A 17,275-nucleotide genomic window follows, 5' to 3' on the forward strand; every position below is an offset into this window, starting at 1 on the left:
AGAGGGTTTGGCATGAGGTCCTGCTGTGCTGACTGGTCAAGCTTCAGGATTAACACACCCCAGGGGAAACATACAAGATGGTGTGAGTGATGAGGTTTTGGGAGGGATGTGAGGTGGCAGGGACAGGTAGAGACTAATCCCACCAAATTTTAGGGCTGTCGGATGAATATTGTGCATAGTTCCAATTAGTGATTTTTTTTTTACTAAAACACTGAAAATGGAATTAAAGTTTTCATTTAGCCTAAAAGCAAAACTGAAAATGTATTGGTAATTACATTTTTGAAGAGGTGTTACTGAGGCCAGTAGGGGGCGCTTACCCTGTGGTCTGTCTGGGTCCTAATGCCCCAGTATAGTGATGGGGACACCATACTGTCAAAAAGCACCGTCCTTCGGATTAGATGTTAAATCGAGGTTCAGGCTGTCTGTGGTCATTAAAAAAAATGGCCAAATTTTCCCATTGGCTTTTGTCCATCATCATGACATCCAAATCATCCCCATATAAACTCATTGGCTTCATCACTCTGTCTCCTCTCCACCAATACATTTGTGGGGTTTGTGGTGGGCAATATGGCTGCCGTCCCATCATCCAGGTGGATAATGCACAGTGATGGTGGTTGAGGAGTTTCCCCCAGAGAAAAGCGCTAATTAATGTAATTAATTATTATTTTTTAATTATTATTGTTACAAATTATTTATGTAATTGGATAATTGATGTTGTTCGGGGTATCATGTTCACAGGTGATAAACCAGTCGTAGGAAAGCTCTTTGGCAATGAGTCTCCTCTTAATATTTCAGCCTAACTAAATTTACCAATTGCAACTCTAACATAATTTTTTTGTCATGGTGAAGTCTGTCAACATTGCTGACATATTCAGTTTTAGTATCCACACTGTGTGCATGAAATAGTCACTGACAAAGTTAAAATGTGTCATCTGAGGAGCGATATCTATTTAGGTTGCTAATTTTGGCCCTCCAAAACCATTTCGGCTGAAATTTTTCTGCTATTTTGGCAGAATATTTTCAGTGTCAAATATGTCAGTGCATCACTAGTTCCAATTTAGGGGTACGTTTGCCAAAAGCATCTCTAGACAACTATACTTGCAAGTTCTATCATTATTAACATTAACCTGAAACCACAGTTTTAACAAACATTTGCAAACAGCCTCAAGCATTTGTGTGGTTGTATACAGTTCTCGACCTGTGGTTAGAAGCAGTTTCTTTATAATATGACATGTGGAAAGACATAGATAATGCTCTTGAGCACAATAAGCAAGCTAACAGTACATGCAGTACATTCTATATCCTTAATTCCCTTTAAATACACTACATTTCAATCTATATAATTTAGCTTTATACAACAATGCAATGCGCTCAACGTTCAATTGCCTGTGTGACACATGAACTGTATGAATGAAGCAATATAATTTTTTTTTTAAATGAGTATCTTTTTTCTCATTGTTTGATTGGTCAAAAGTTAAGACAGTGCCGTTTTTAATTCCAAAATGATTAGTGGACTTGCCAGCATAGTGAGTCATTTGACAACATTACACATTTCATTCTGTTTCACATAATTTCAACATACATTAAAGGCAGTATGTGATACGCAAGTCCATCCTGTGTGTATGAAGCCAAACTGATGAACTGATAAACTTAGGGGAACGTCTTTGTAAACTGCGCTATGTGGGTTTTACGATCTGACACTAGAGCAGCGCTGTATTTTTTAGGGTGGGAGGCTGATTAGACGAAATACAGCACTTTTACTGTCAGCAGTTTTAAAACAGTCCTCAACATGTGTCGAGTTAAGACGTATAATGCATCCCCCCCAGTTTTACAGCTTGAATGTCAAATAAATCTGTATAAGCACATTTGCCTAAATAAAGAAAGCAATTAAATTGAAAGGAGACCTTTTATAAATACTAATGTCCTGTTTAAGTGAGCTTGCTAGTACAGTAGCTCAAAGTGCTTTTGGCATCTTGGCAGACTGGAAATGTAATGTTTAATTCATTCGAGTACTGCCTGAAAAGCTGCCCGCTTGCTGAATCGCCATATTCCACTGCTCCGTTTGCTCTGCCCTCTTACAGTGTGAGAGAAAGCCGTTTGTGTGTTGTTCCTGAAAGCTGAGATACTGTACGTGTGTGAGTGGAAAGGTGGAACATGGCTCGATATCATGCATCTTGATATACGCTAATGTTTTTGTTGGCCGTTCTCCACAAAGTGTTAAATCTTATGTTTGTGTGTGTGTGTGTATGGCCACATCACTGCTAAATCCCTGCATTAACCAGTCACTCATCCTCTCCTCTCTGCTCTTTTCTGCAGATCCCGAGTCCCAGAGGAAACGCACCGTTCAGAATGTCCTCGACCTCCGGCAGAACCTGGAAGATACCATGACCAGCTTACGGGGGTCGCAGCTCAGCCACAGGTACAGGAGGTCACACGCCAAGCCAAGCACTGCTTGAATTGGAGATGGACTGTTTGTTCTGTTTTGTTTTGTTCTTGGTTAATTGTATTCTAGTAAATCACAAAAATCAGGTTTAAAACTAAAATAAGGGTTGCCAAAATGTAAAAAAAATAAGACAATATAGTATAATAACTTGTATTGTAATAATTATAAGCTTATCGGTATTGGCCAGAATTTTATCTTCATGTAAATGCATTCTTTAAAAAAAAGTCATATACAAATGTGGTTCAGAGGAATTTTACATGTGACCAAGTCCAAACACCACCAAAGTCAGTCGGCAGTCGTGGAATGGAGCAGCAGATGTTTCTCTGTCCTTCTCACATCAGCACCTCCCCCTGTTGTTTCCTGCTTTTCAAGGTCCACAAACACACATACAAAAAACCACAGCAAAAGGATGGATTAGCCTCTCACCAGAAAGCCACAACTGCTAGACCTCACACAGTATGTTGTGTTAGTGTATTGATATCAGAGCTACTGGCAATGTTTGTGCTAGAGTGTTGTTTAAAGAAGCCATAAGCACTCCTTCAACCAGAGGAAGTCTGATGCAATGCTCAAGGAAGCTGTTAAGGGTGCGTTATTCTAAACCAAGAGTTCAGCCCTGCAAACTAAACACACTATATATTGTGTTACAGCTGTCAGAGCCATGGCTTAGTGGTGGACACAGGTGCTCTGACGCATTGAGCCGTGGTGCTCATATACGGGTGATGTGAAGTCAAATCCAGCTCCAGTCTTCTGACAGACTTTAACAGATGAACTGTATGAGATCCATAAGCGTAGTGTACAGTATCTCAGCACTCTATCTTTCACTTAGGCTGAGTGTGTCTGGGTGATTTTAGGACTGCCTCCTAGTATAAAATTACTCTGCCTCAGCAACTGTAAAGTCATTCTATTAAAACCTTAATGTAATTAGCTGATTTAATGCACATAAACACTAATGCCCCTGTAGAGAGAAAGTCTGTAATGTGCTGAGCCCAAACTCTATAATAGACACTTTTCTGCTTTGTGTGGCCTTGCAGTGCTTTATGATGCATAACAATGGCTACTTTCTTGATTTGTCATATTTTCTCTTCCTCTGATTGAAGTGTTCGCAGAAGGGCCTGTCGAAGGATAAAAGGAACGATAATCACTGTCATTTAGCCGTCATTATTATTCAACACAAAAAGTCAGGCAAACTGAAGCGCCTGGCATTTTCAAAGGATAATTCACATTCACGTCAATGGAATGAAACCCAGTGTCTTCATTTTTGGGGACATTTTCCTCAGCCTTTTGCTCTTTGTTGAAAATGTCTGCAGAAATATGTGATAACCGCAAGCGTGCAGTGCATTGTGGGTATTAATGGAATGCTTTGAGTTGTTCTGTGTCGGTTGCGTTCCTGTAGATCAAACGGTAGCATGTGTGTAGCGTGAACAGTTGAGCATGGCGCTTGGCTACATATGTGTCATGGGTTCGATTTCCAGGGGTTTCCATACTCTGTTAAAAAATATAAATACATTTTGAATGCAAAGTAGGCCAGTGCATAAAAGCATCTGCCAAAAACATAAATTTCAATGCCAATTATGATTTTATACCCTAGAATTAAGCATAGCCTTAGCATTCCCAAAGGTAGTTCCTCGACTTGCCCAAGACTAACCAGAAGTTTGCAATATTACAACATATATGCAGTGGTCCACTGATAAAGCACTAAAGCTGATATATCGTCCAATTTATATTTATCAGCATTGACTGATACATTTTCCTGTTTGGCTGAGAAGTGGGACTTTTATTTTGACAGTGCGGGGACTTTTGTTTTGAAAGTGCTGAGAATGCCAGTGCCTAATTGCTAATGCAGGAATTCCTGTTGTCTTTGTTGAAAAGTTCTGTCTAATAAATTATTTAATAGAAATGTTAAACAAAGACAGTAAACAATATACGAAAAAAGATTATTAGTTATAGAAAGGCCAACGCTAAAATATACTCATATACTGTCGGCATTCAAAAGAAATACACATTTAAATACAAGTCTTTGAATATTTAATAAATATTTATTTCCACAAACATTGCAAACTTGTGAATCCAGCAGTTAGAAATAAAGAATTTGTGGCCTGCATAAAAACATGTGCACTTTGTGTGTCAGTCAGTCCTTGAAACATATAGTGAAACATTCACCCAAAGTATGCTGAATAACTAAAAGTTTGATAGTGATCCCATCTTGAAAAAAGATGATTTAGACACATTTACAGTTCTAAAAACCCATATTTTTGTTCTATAGAATCAGCCTAGTTGAAATGATGTTCTGTGGTAATTGACAGCGTGCCATAGATTGAACTTGTTTTGAACCAGAAACATTCCATTAAATTTGAGAGAACTTTATCCCAATGCTTTGTATACTTTGAAAGTTGAGCTCAGGAACAGCGGGAAATAATCTCCATCCATCCGCTGGGCTTAAAAGTATTAAAACCAAACCTGGACACCTGGAAACTAAATAAGAGCATTAAAATCATTGCGGGGCAGGCACACACAACTCAAGAGGATATGAGTTTATCCAGATGAGGGCTTTAGTGAGGACGGGGATGGGTGGGTGTGGAATCGGCAGAAGGTCAGCCAGTTCCTCCAGCTGCCCAAACTGTGACCTACTATTTCGATATCAGAAAAAAAAGGCACCCAAGAGGTCAGTGTGTGTGTGTGTGTGTGTGTCTGATTGACTTCCTGTAGAAAGCTTAAGCGGCGTGTACATCAGCCATGAAGGAAATTACACATCCTCAGACATGTTTTACCTTTAAATTCTCCTGTGTCCCCACATATGATGGATCACTTACCAGAGACTACATAGACACACATCCACAAAATGTGTAAGACTGAGATGAGTCTTGCGATGTGTTGATGAAACGGGTGTGCTTGATAAGCTGACAGTTATATCTGGTATGACGAACGAGTTTGCCTGCACTCTCAGAAATGTCTCTGTGGAATTAAAGAGGTTTTCTCACATTTATTCCAGTCTGGAAACCTGTCTAACAAGGGTCCAAAATTAGCTTTTTTGGCACACCTACCAGTGGTGGGTGAATTGAGAAAACGAGTCACGTCAGATACTTTAAGTACTTTTGGTACAGTATGTCACTTCTTGCATCACTTATATTGACAAGGATTGGAGTTTTATAAAATTCAAAGTTTTGAAATGACATGTTTGACTAAAAAACATAGACATACTAGTCCAGCCATGAATGAATGCAACATTAGGCCATTGATGTCTTAGCCTAATGTCAAAATTAGGAATTTTTTCAAAGTCTTCAAAGGTGTGGGCACATTTACTGGTGTTTGGCAAATTTTAATGGACGAAAGCCAGTCATTACAATCCATACTATTGGGGATATCAAGTGAGGGCAAAATATTTTCCTACATATTTATCAGAAAATGGCTTGGTGTGAGCTGTGTTTCGTTTATAGCTACACTATTGACAATAGACAATGGACCTTTTTTGCCCTCAAAATTAAGTTACTACTAACGTAATGCATTACTTTTAAAATTACAACAACATATCTGAATTGCTTTTTGTTTTCCCATGTATTGACTGACAGCTCTCTTGTCCTCATGTTGAGAGTAAGTGCAGAGCTGTTGTGTGCGCTGTGTGAACATGACGGTTTTTGTAGTTCTGGACTAAATGTGAGCATTTACTCATCTGACTTACACAAAAACAGATTCAGAATTCCTCAAAATTAATAAAAACAGTATAATGCAAACTCAGAATACTACGCAAACCTGCAATAATTAAATATCTCAAATAACAAAAACATACGTTGTGTATTTAATCTCATTTTAACCAATGGCTTTAGTGCTGACCTTCAATGATCCGATTAAACCATACTAATAAGCAAAAACAAAGGTAAACATCACATTTTGTTGTATTTATTGATGAAGAAAGAATGTTAAAGGGGGGGTACAATGGTGTTTCATGTATTCAGAGTTGTTTACACTGTTAAAGAGATGGATTCTCATGCTTAACATGGCCAAAGTTTTTAAAAATATTTTGGACGAATAACGGAGAACTTACTTCCGGGTTGGTACAAGTTTCGGCTGGTTTTTTTTTCGACCGTGGATCTAATGACGTAGACCAGAGTGGAACTCCTTATATGAGCATTTCTCCCGGAAAAGCGCGGCCGCGCACACGTCGACCAGAGGAGAGCGAGACCGCGCACCTCAACGCGCTTCAACAGGAAATCATCGGCAGCGCTGCATAGTGTCTCCAAAGTGTGTTTTTGGATGTGAGGGAAAGCTTACCAAAGAACCCAGCGTTAGGAACAGTGGATGCTGTTTGTTCCCTGCATTTCGACGATGAATGTTTTATAAACAAAGCCCAGATCGACGGATTCTCTCTATGGCTCTGGCTTCGCCCACACGACCCGCCTCCAGACGCTCGGTTTTTTCCGGAAAGACTCGGTACAGCCTATCTTTTCTGTTATAAATATAATAAAACTAAAGACTTTTTGGAGATATGAAGGATGCAATACTACTCTATAGGTACTCAAGATTAACAGGAGATTGAGTGAAAATGAGCATTTCACCCCCCCTTTAAACTCTCTTCCTCTGTGATCCAGAATGGCAGCACAGCTGAAAGTTTAGTTTGAGCTGCGCCCTCTACTGTACAGGCGTGAATTTTCATTTCCTTCAGCTTTATTTATTGCACTTTTGGTGTGAAAGGGCCTTTACATGTTTTTGTTATTTAAAATCAAACAAGAAATCCCAGCCCAGAAGAGAAAAAGTAATGCAGAAGTAACGTAATGCATTACTTTCCATAAAATTAATTACTTTTTTTGGGAGTAACACATTCCTTTTGAATGTAACTTTCCCCAACACTGGTCAAACGCTATGCTTATGTTTAGAAAATAAAGATGTAACCACCTTGTCTTGTTGTTGTCTTTCAGCTGTATTGAGAGCAGCATGTGCTACGACAGTGATGAGACTAACGCCCGCAGCTTGTCCAACCGCTCCTCTCCTCTCTCCTGGCGCCATGGCCAGTCCAGCCCTCGTCTGCAAGCGGGTGACGCCCCCTCCTCCGGGGTCACGGCCCACTCCATGCCCACCCGAGCGTCCACACAGATCAGCCAACTGCAGCGCATCCATCTCATCCAGGGCCTGGACGCCGCAGACGATGACCTGGCTGACCTCAAGTCTGCTTACCTCATCGACAGCAACCTGACGGGCAAAATCCAACCAGAAGATGATGATGGTGATGATGATGATGATGACGTCGATGATGATGATGATGACCTAGCCAATGGGTGAGTGTTTGTCCCTTTTTTACTGCTTGCTGATATCACAGAAATATATAAAAAATGTTTGATAGATCATATTTCTGTGTTCATAAATGTACAAATTTACATTAAAAAAATATTCTTTATTTAATTTGTACAATACCGTTTAAAAGTTTGGGGTCAATATGATTTTAAAAAATTAACTTTTCAACTTTCATATTTCATATTACTTTTCATATTTAAACTTTCTATTCATCAAAGAATCCAGAAAAAAAGGTATCATGGTTTCCACAGAAATATGATGCTGTTTTTAACATTGATAATAATAAGAAACGTTTCTTGAGCATCAAATCGTCATATTAGAATGAAGGATCATGTGACTAAAGACAGATCAGAGTAATGATGCTGAAAATTCAGCTTTGATCACAGGAATAAATTACATTTTATAATGTATTCAAATGAAAACAGTAATTTCAAATTGTAAATTGTAATGATATTACAGTTTTACTGTATTTTTGATCATATAAATGTAGCCTTGGTGAGTATAAGAGATTTATTTCAACATTAAAACATATTACCATCCCCAAACTTTTGAAAGTAGTATTTTTTTTATGATTTATTTAACATTTTATAAGATAGATAGATAGATAGATAGATAGAAATTGTAATAGTCTGATATTAATGGTGTACTTATAATATAAATAGTGTCTAATAAAAGCTACACAATTATAAAAATGATAAATGCTTAACAAATGAAGGTCTTCTTAGCAATGATTAAGAGCTATTACTCTCATACGAGCCACATTTTGAACGATTTCGTTGGCTGATTTATTATCAGCCTGAGGCCCCCCAAAGAGCAATCATGTCACAATCAGATGAGGGTCTCTTCTGGAGACATATGTGCCGTCTTCAGGTCCCCATCAGAGCTGGCTGTGTCCCCCGGGGGTCCGCTTGCAGAGCCGGCTCTCGCTTTCAATATCATGACACCTGATGTTGCTGAACGCAGCAGTCCTTCTGTGTGTAGGAGACTGCTCATTGTTGGAGATGCAGTGTTGAATGCGTATGTGTGTGTGTGTGTGTGTGTGTGTGTGTGTGTGTGTGTGTGTGTGTGTGTGTGTGTGTGTGTGTGTGTGTGTTTAAGTGTGAACACAAAACTAGGAAATTACAGAGGAAATGAGATGTGTTTGCTTAAGCTGTCAGCCAAGCTTTGATGTTGCCCTTTCTTAACCTACGCTGTTGGTTTAGCCTGATGGGGAAACGCCGTCAACTGCCACTGAGTTCATGATCCAGAACACACATATCTGAAAGTACTTCACTTTGAGTTTGACACCAGATCAAATAAGTATTCTGCTTCAGCTGATCACAATCTAAAGTAACACTCATGAAATCGCTTATGTTTCCATCCAAAGTTGCGAATTTAACTTATGCACAAAATTGGAATATCGCGTAAAAACCTTGCGAATAAAGCACTGTTTCCATCCAATGAGTTGAAGAGAACAAAATCGCCACTTCCTAATAAACTGGCGAAGTTGCTGCAGTAGGAGAAGCCACTATATGTAATAATTTTCGTATATAAAATATATCACCACTCAGAGCGCACAGACGAAACTCAATAAACACGGTAATGTTGTTTTCTGAGGCGTATGCTGCTGTTTGGGAACGCATTTCAGAATGACCATAACATTTCAAAGTCGCAAAGTCGCACATCGAAAAATGTATTCGGTGAATGTTTTTCCATCGTAGTTTATGCGCACGATTTCTTATCGGATAAAAAAATGCATCTCAATTGAGCGCATACGTTTTAATGCACATTTTTGCGCATCTTGCCGTTTTAATCCAGCGTTTTTTTTAATGCGATATCCCAAAATGCATAAAAATAGCTGAATGGAAACATATAGCTAATGAGTCTTCATCTGTTTTTTCCAGCAGAAATGCGCATTGATACAATACAACAGCCAATCAGAACACATTTGATAATAGCTTGTGTTATTTTAAGGACTTTGGACATTTCCTCTTTGCGCATTTCCTCTTTCCTCTAGCACAATGCAGAAATGCACACCAACAGCAGGGCTTTGTAAACATATTGATTGTCTGATTAATCTTCATTTTAATGATCTTGATGTTATTTCTTAATATCCCAAATATGATCTTTTGCATTATTCCTGTTGGCTGTCAGTTGTAGTCTGTATTGAATGTGAAAACATAGCGACAAAATATACTGGGCTGCGGCTGGTTAGGACAAAAATTCAGTTTTACAGGAGGAGATTATGTCCCACTTGGTTAGAAAATGCTGTATGATTCAGTGACATGAAGCAAATGTCTTCTTTCTTGTCCTAGACAAAGCTGAAATGAGATTTACTTCCCTGAATAAGGTTAATGTTACAGTATTTTGTGCATTTTCCCTCATTTGTCAGTGCTGGATGTTCGAAAGCCAGTCTGATCTACTCTAGAGGTTTATATTTGTCTTTGTCTGGTTTGTCCTCTCCTTGCTTGACTAGTTTTGGATGACCAGCTGATTTGTATTAGTTTGTGCACCGCTGTCCCACTGGGAGGCGTGCTGAGATCTGTGCTGAGTTGCCAAGGTGACTGAGTGCACAGACAGGCCATGAATGTTATCAGCTCATTACAGCACACACAGCAAGCTGAACACCACATTAACACTTACTGGACCAAACTACATCCTGGTGTGTGCCATCATTTGACCTCACATGATTACATTTAATGTCATTTTTATTAGGTCTTCAAAATGTGATTTTTCCATTTGATTAAGGATCACTGTCGCTGTCGGGCTGAAACCTTTTGTCTCCATATTTTGACATTTTTATTGTCTTTTTCATAAATCATTACTATTGGTCAGCCTTAGTGCCTTTCTGTGGGTTTTGCAAAAACGTAGGCTATAAAAAGTATTAAAATAAGCTTGTGACTAAACCTTGTTCCTCAAACGGTCCGTCAAACCTCATAACTCCGCCCGCCTTGTTCGTGAATGAAGTGCCGCATGCAGTTGAAGCGTCTCTGCTTGTTTGCAATGCAAGGGTAAGTAAACAACTGGTTTACAAGGACAGCGTTTTCATTACTCAAGAAACACTATATATACACTGCCTATCCAAAAAAAAAAAAGGATTTAAATAGGCAAATACTTAAGGGTCTATGACTGGATCATTATTGCTGTGATTATTATGTTTCTAGCATGTTATATGTTTGGCAACAGTTTTTCTAGCCCTAATTGATGGAGTGTGTAGCTTTTCATTTCTTACAAGACACATCATGGCCATATTCCAGGATGACAATGTCAAAATTCATCAGGCTCCAATTGTGAAAGATTGGTTGTTGGAAGGGAACATAAAGAATAATTTTCACAGTCCAGACCTTAAATTAGTTGAATGTCTTTGGGATGTGCTGGAGGAGACTTTACAGAGTGCTGGACTCTTGCATTGTCAATACAAGATCTTGACCAAAAAATGATGCACCTCTTGATGGAAATAAGTGTTGTGATGTTACTTTTTATCAAGATGTGCATAAATGTATCTGCATATATATATATATATGTATGACCTGATACATATGATGAAATGTAAAAACTGACTGACCGCATGGCTACAGTAAACTTTATAACCTGTAAGTTGATGAAAGCATTATGTGATGCCTCAGATGCGGCTGTTCTACTGATGGAAAAAACACGAATGTCCAAATTTCTCAGAAATTTGCTGGTCAAAAACCTTGTAACTCCATTTGAAGCTTGATTTTGTTCATATGTTAATAATTAGGGATGCACGATATATTGGCCAATATATCGGTATCGGCCGATATATGTTCATTACAAATCATTATTATCGTTATAGGCCCGATAAGAAAATTTGGCCGATATATTAAAGCCGATAAATAATGGATTATTTCCTTCTGTTGAGACACTTCAGATGCGCATTGTTTGCCATGATGGTTTTGAACTGCTTGAAATATGATTGGATTCATTTTTTTTTAAAAAGGTGTGCTTGGGACATGGGTTTTAATGAAGAAACTTTTGTTTTTGTAATCAGGCTGTCAAGAATTTGATAAAAATTTGGATTTACATTTATCGGCCAATATATTGGTTATCAGCTTTCAAATATAAAGAATGCTCATATCGGTGCATCCCTTTTAATAATATAATGACACATGCAAGTGTCTGACTATATATAAAGCCATACTGTATCAACTTTCACAACACAGTGTTTAATCATGCACTGTAAAACCTAACACTCAAAATAATGAATTGGTTTGAGTAGGACAAACTTAAATTAAACTAATTAGTTCAGTCAAATTAACTTTTATGAGTACTGTATTTAGCACTTTCTTTTTCTTTCAAGTTCACAAAACTGATATATTTTAAGTAAACTGAACTGTTTCATTGTTTTGAGTTTTATGAAATTATTTATTTTAATTTAGACAAACTTAAGTTCAACTGAAACTGGGCTGATTTCTATTTCCCAGCATGCTTTGCCCATGGCACTCAAAAGGGAGAGTAAATGCTGAAATTAAGTGTAATATAAAACATTTTTGTGCAAGATTAATGTTAAGTGGGAGATTGAGTAGTGATTAATGTTTTGTTATGCTAATTTAGAAGAATTTTTGTTAATGTTGATTTTAGGAGAGTTACCGCCATGATGACAAGTGGTGCGTGTGGCTTGGTTTGAGAGCATGTCAATGCTTTATATTGCAGCATTCTTACAGCAAGTGTTAAACTAAGCTATGGTTAGCATACACATTGAGGTTACATGAAATGTTTAAGTTAAATGTATGAATTAATGTACTCAAACATTTCATGTTAAGAACAAGTCAAATGTATGAGTAGGCTACTAAATAAAAATCTGCAAGTTCTGCTTACTTAAACTTTGAATATTTGAAACATAAATATTTTGAGGCAACTGATTACCTTAAATGTATTGAGTTTTGCCAACTTATTTGGGTTTACAGTGTTTAAAAAAAATAAAAAATAAAAAAACTGTTTTTTTTTTCCAATTCTTGAAAAGAAGAGTTTTTTTGGAGATATGAGGTTTCCTCCCAGCAGCGACGTTATTAGACATAAATACTTATATAATAAACAGCCTGTTTATACTTTTGAATGCCTTGCTTTGAGTTAAGTAAATTAAATGTAGCCACTCAAAATGAAACACTAACATCTGAATATACATGCTGAGAAAGCAGTGCAGCACATGTAGCTTAAATTGTGACGTTTCTCTAAGCTGTGCAGGAGCTCGTTATCTAAACCCCTTCTGATAGCTCCTCCCCAGGTGTGTGTGTTGCCATGGAAACAGAGTGATTTTTGATCGTTCTGTTTCATATAATCTTCCTTTATTCATCTTCTGTCGGCTCAGCATATTACTGTAATGAGATGAATGCAGTGGATGATGGCCATCAGGATTAATGAACATGAAGTTGGCAAAAGTGATGTTCTGAGTGGTTGTTAGTGCGTTACTATTTTGAAAAAAACGAAATGTTGAAATGTTGATAATATAATGACACATGAAAGTGTCTGATCATATATAAAGCCACAATATAAACTTATAAATCTATATTTTAAAAACATTACTGTGTTTTTTCCATTTCCTGAAATGTAGCGGTTTTGGACATACAAGGTTTCCGCCCGGCAGCGATATCCTACAAACTGAGACTTCAATTCATGAACATTTCCCCGGTTTATTATTAGATCCTAAAATTTACATCCATTGGACCAAGTTGTCCACAAAACAGCAATTTGATTATCCTATTTGCAATGTAATTAGACCCCCAAATATGCAGGGGGTATGGATAGCCATCTGACATCGACCTGCCAGTCACAGTGTGAGTGGAATTCATTTTTCAAATGTTACAGAGAAAGAGCTTTAATAAAAGTGTTGTGTTCTGAAATCTAGTGAGTTCCCTATACCTAGACAACATTTTAAGCCACATATATTTTAGTGACTCTTTGCACTTTTTCTGCCAGGCCAAATCCCCCATTCAGTTATCGGGAGAGTTTAAGCTGGGATGTGTAGGTTGTGCGGTAACACGTAAATGTAAACTATTATAAGGAAATGTATGTTTTTAAAGGGGAAGCGCATCTCCTTAGTCTTACTATGGAGTTGGTTTACCCTCCTTCTGTGAATACACACATTCTTTCCATGAGTGTTGTCGTGAGTCGCTGATATACCTGATGATTTTGGAGTTACTTATGTAAAATACAATTTATCATCATGCAAAACAAACAAACAAACAAAAAAAATAAATCCGAAAGCACAAGATTTGTGTCTGGTTGGTAATGTTGTAATGCTAAATATAATGGTAGAATTGTGTCTACATGACTTGATGTGACATCCACCAATCAGAGAGGTTCCCGAATCTCAGTGGGTTTTTTGATTGGATTAAATGAATGGAGAATATGTTGTGTTTTTCCGTGGGGATTCGGCGCCTATGCTGCCTAATTTCGTTATGTTTCCTTCCAGTATAAAGTACATCATTTTGTCCTAAATCTAAGGGACATTCTTTTGGACATCCCTCACAGAGAAGGCAATCCCAGAATGTATTAGCTAAAGTCACCATGACATCAAAATTGACAAATTCTTCTTATTTTTTTTAATTTGAGGTATTTATTATAAATTACAGTATTGATCCGTACACATCATTATTTTTTAACATCCCTTCCCTCTTGCAGCATCTCTTCTCTTCTCTGTTGAGGTGTTTACTGGCGTGAGGGCGGGGAAACCTGTCACTCATATGAGATCCACCAATAGCAAACCACAACCATCCAACCATCCAATCAATTCCACATGGACAAAATCAAGTCCCGCCCAACATTTGTTCTTGTTTGAGAAGCGTTTCGCTTGTACTGTATATACATCACAATAAATATATATCTCAACTTCTGTTTCATGCCGACTTTAAAAAGTTATCCAATATGCTGGACAAGTTGAGAGAAAAGCTGATTCTAAATATAAATAATTATATGTCATTCTGTTCTGAAGTCCTGCTTAGTCATTATTAAGTCCTGCTTAATAATACTAAAATATAATTTAAAATGATGATCTGACCCAATTCCGAGTGGTTTTTTTATGTTTTATGCAATAATATAGATAAATCACATTGTTAGCTTAGCAGCATGCTAACATCAAACTGAATGACGAATTAAATCAATTGTGAGTTTTCATATCTCATATCATATACAGTAACTATCTGTGTGGCATACAGAGTTGCGGCCTACTGTATGTACTGTGTTCCAAATCAATCGTTTATGAAGTTCCCTTTCAGGAGGCGGGTCACTAGGTTTTGGAGCTGAGCGGTGTCACAGAGAGATTTGTGACCCTTATAAGATGTTGTTTATATTGGGTTCCTGTTACATGGTGCTCAATAGCCTCATAGTGGCCTGGAACGACAGCGTCCCACATACGCTGGACAGGGGTCATAACTCTACCACCCCTAGACCTCTACACGGGCTCCAGTGTGTGTCCATGACAAAGGACTGCACACATAAGCGTTCCTTTCAGATAGAGACCCGAGAGTTCATGCTAAACTAACCCCAGGCGTTTGGGGAACATAAAGTTTGGGGTCATTTTCATTTCATTACTTCATTACAAAACATGAGCTGTTCAGGCAGATAATATCAAATATGGCTGGAGCTATGATTTAGGCACGTATGATGTGTCGTGGGGGGACGTGTTTTAGATATCCAGCAGGGGGTCCCTCATATGTGTCCATGCTCACTGAAGCAGGCCAGGGAATTCTGGCGCCACCGTGTGCAGCTCTCGCCTGTTGCTATAGCAACTCCGACCCACAAAGCCGTCGTCAGAGGCGTGTGTTGGTTTTGAACTAGACAAAGACAGCTTGTAGGAGAGAGTGTGGGAGTGTGTGTGTGTATTTAGGTCAGTGGTTTTAAGTGGGAACATCCATTGTTGTGACAAACATATCAAGGGCCCTTGTATCAATTAACTCAAATTTTCAGTAAATGAACGCTGTTCACTGTTAAGTTAATGGATCAAAACAGCATCTTGGTAATGGACATGCAGTGGTTTTTCAATTACTTCCAATAGAGCTGCACAATTAATCGCGATCTCAATTCAAACACCCACACAATTTATTTTTAAATGACAAAGATTCTCCTGTGTCTCCTGTGACACGTCGGAGATCCCGCCATCTTGGAACAGTCAGAATCAAGGATGTCGCAACATTACGCAGATTCTGATTGTGAATCCGCTGAGATTTGATTTCCCGAAGAAATGATATAACCTTTCACAGTTGAGAATGTGCTAGTTTGTGTTAACTCAATATTACAGCTTTTGGTACTTTTCAATATTTTTACTTTTACTATGGTAACTTTTTAATGTTGTGTTAGCTGACGGCTTCATCTTGTTGTATTGTGTTAGAAACATTGTATAAAAGAAAAATCATCTGCTGAAGTCTATTTCATATATATTTATACATGCGTCTAACTACGGTTGCAGATGCTCATTCAACTTGCTCTCGAAGGTTCACGGACCGGATTTGACCATTCCAATATGGCGGACTAGAAGCAGCCACTAATAAGGCATCTATGTATAGATATACTATGCTTAAACCAATCAATGTGGCAAATTCGCATGAAACTTGAACCAGTTGCGAAATCTGAATGGGGAAATTTTTCTCTCTCACATGAAATTCCAGATCTCGTGGGTTCCTATTCAAATGACTGGATTTTGTCTGTTAAAATTCGCCAAACAATAGCCTTTAATGGCCATTCACACCAATAACTATAACAATAGCTGTGAAATATATATACAGGTGCTGGTCATAAAATTAGAATATCATCAAAAAGTTGATTTATTTCAAGAATTCAACTTAGGTGAAACTAATATATTATATAGACTCATTACATGCAAAGTGAGATATTTCAAGCCTTTATTTGTTATAATTTTGATGATTATGGCTTACAGCTTATGAAACCCACGAAATCAAAATCCCAGAAAATTATAATATTACATGAAATCTCACAGTAATTACACAGTGATACCATGGTCATTGAACCAGGTTTTGGTTCTTTTGGCAGTGTGGGCCGGTGCAAATCCTGCTGGAAAATGAAGTCAGCATCTCCATAAAGCTTGTCTGCTGAAGGAAGCATGAAGTGCTCTGGAAATGTCCTGGTAGACGGCTGCGTTGAGTGGACAGCACAGTGGACCAACACCAGCCGATGACATGGTTCCCCAAACCAACACAGACTGTGGAAACTTCACACTGGACTTCAAGCATCTTGGATTGTGTGCCTCTCCATTCTTCCTCCAGACTCTGGGACCTTGGTTTCCAAATGAGATGCAAAATTTGCTCTCATCAGAAAAGAGGACTTTGGTCCACTGTGCTTTATTAAATCCAGAGTCAACGCAGCCGTCTACCAGGACATTTCCAGAGCACTTCATGCTTCCTTCAGCAGACAAGCTTTATGGAGATGCTGACTTCATTTTCCAGCAGGATTTGCACCTGCCCACACTGCCAAAAGAACCAAAACCTGGTTCAATGACCATGGTATTACTGTGTAATTACTGTGTAATTTCATGTAATATTCTAATTTTCTGGGATTTTGATTTTGTGGGTTTCATAAGCTGTAAGCCATAATCAT

General features: G+C 38.1%; 1 protein-coding gene across 1 annotated transcript in view; it reads left to right on the plus strand.

Moving 5' to 3' along the window:
* The window catches only part of nav1a (neuron navigator 1a), a 138,830-nt gene that overhangs the window by 39,548 nt on the left and 82,007 nt on the right, over positions 1-17,275 (plus strand). Inside the window, 2 exon segments of the mRNA XM_079848548.1 lie at positions 2,317-2,419; positions 7,354-7,710. Of these exon segments, the coding sequence (XP_079704674.1) occupies positions 2,317-2,419; positions 7,354-7,710 (460 nt within the window).

The sequence above is a fragment of the Squalius cephalus genome (assembly GCF_949319135.1).
Source record: "Squalius cephalus genome assembly, chromosome: 18".
NCBI classification, from domain to species: domain Eukaryota; kingdom Metazoa; phylum Chordata; class Actinopteri; order Cypriniformes; family Leuciscidae; genus Squalius; species Squalius cephalus.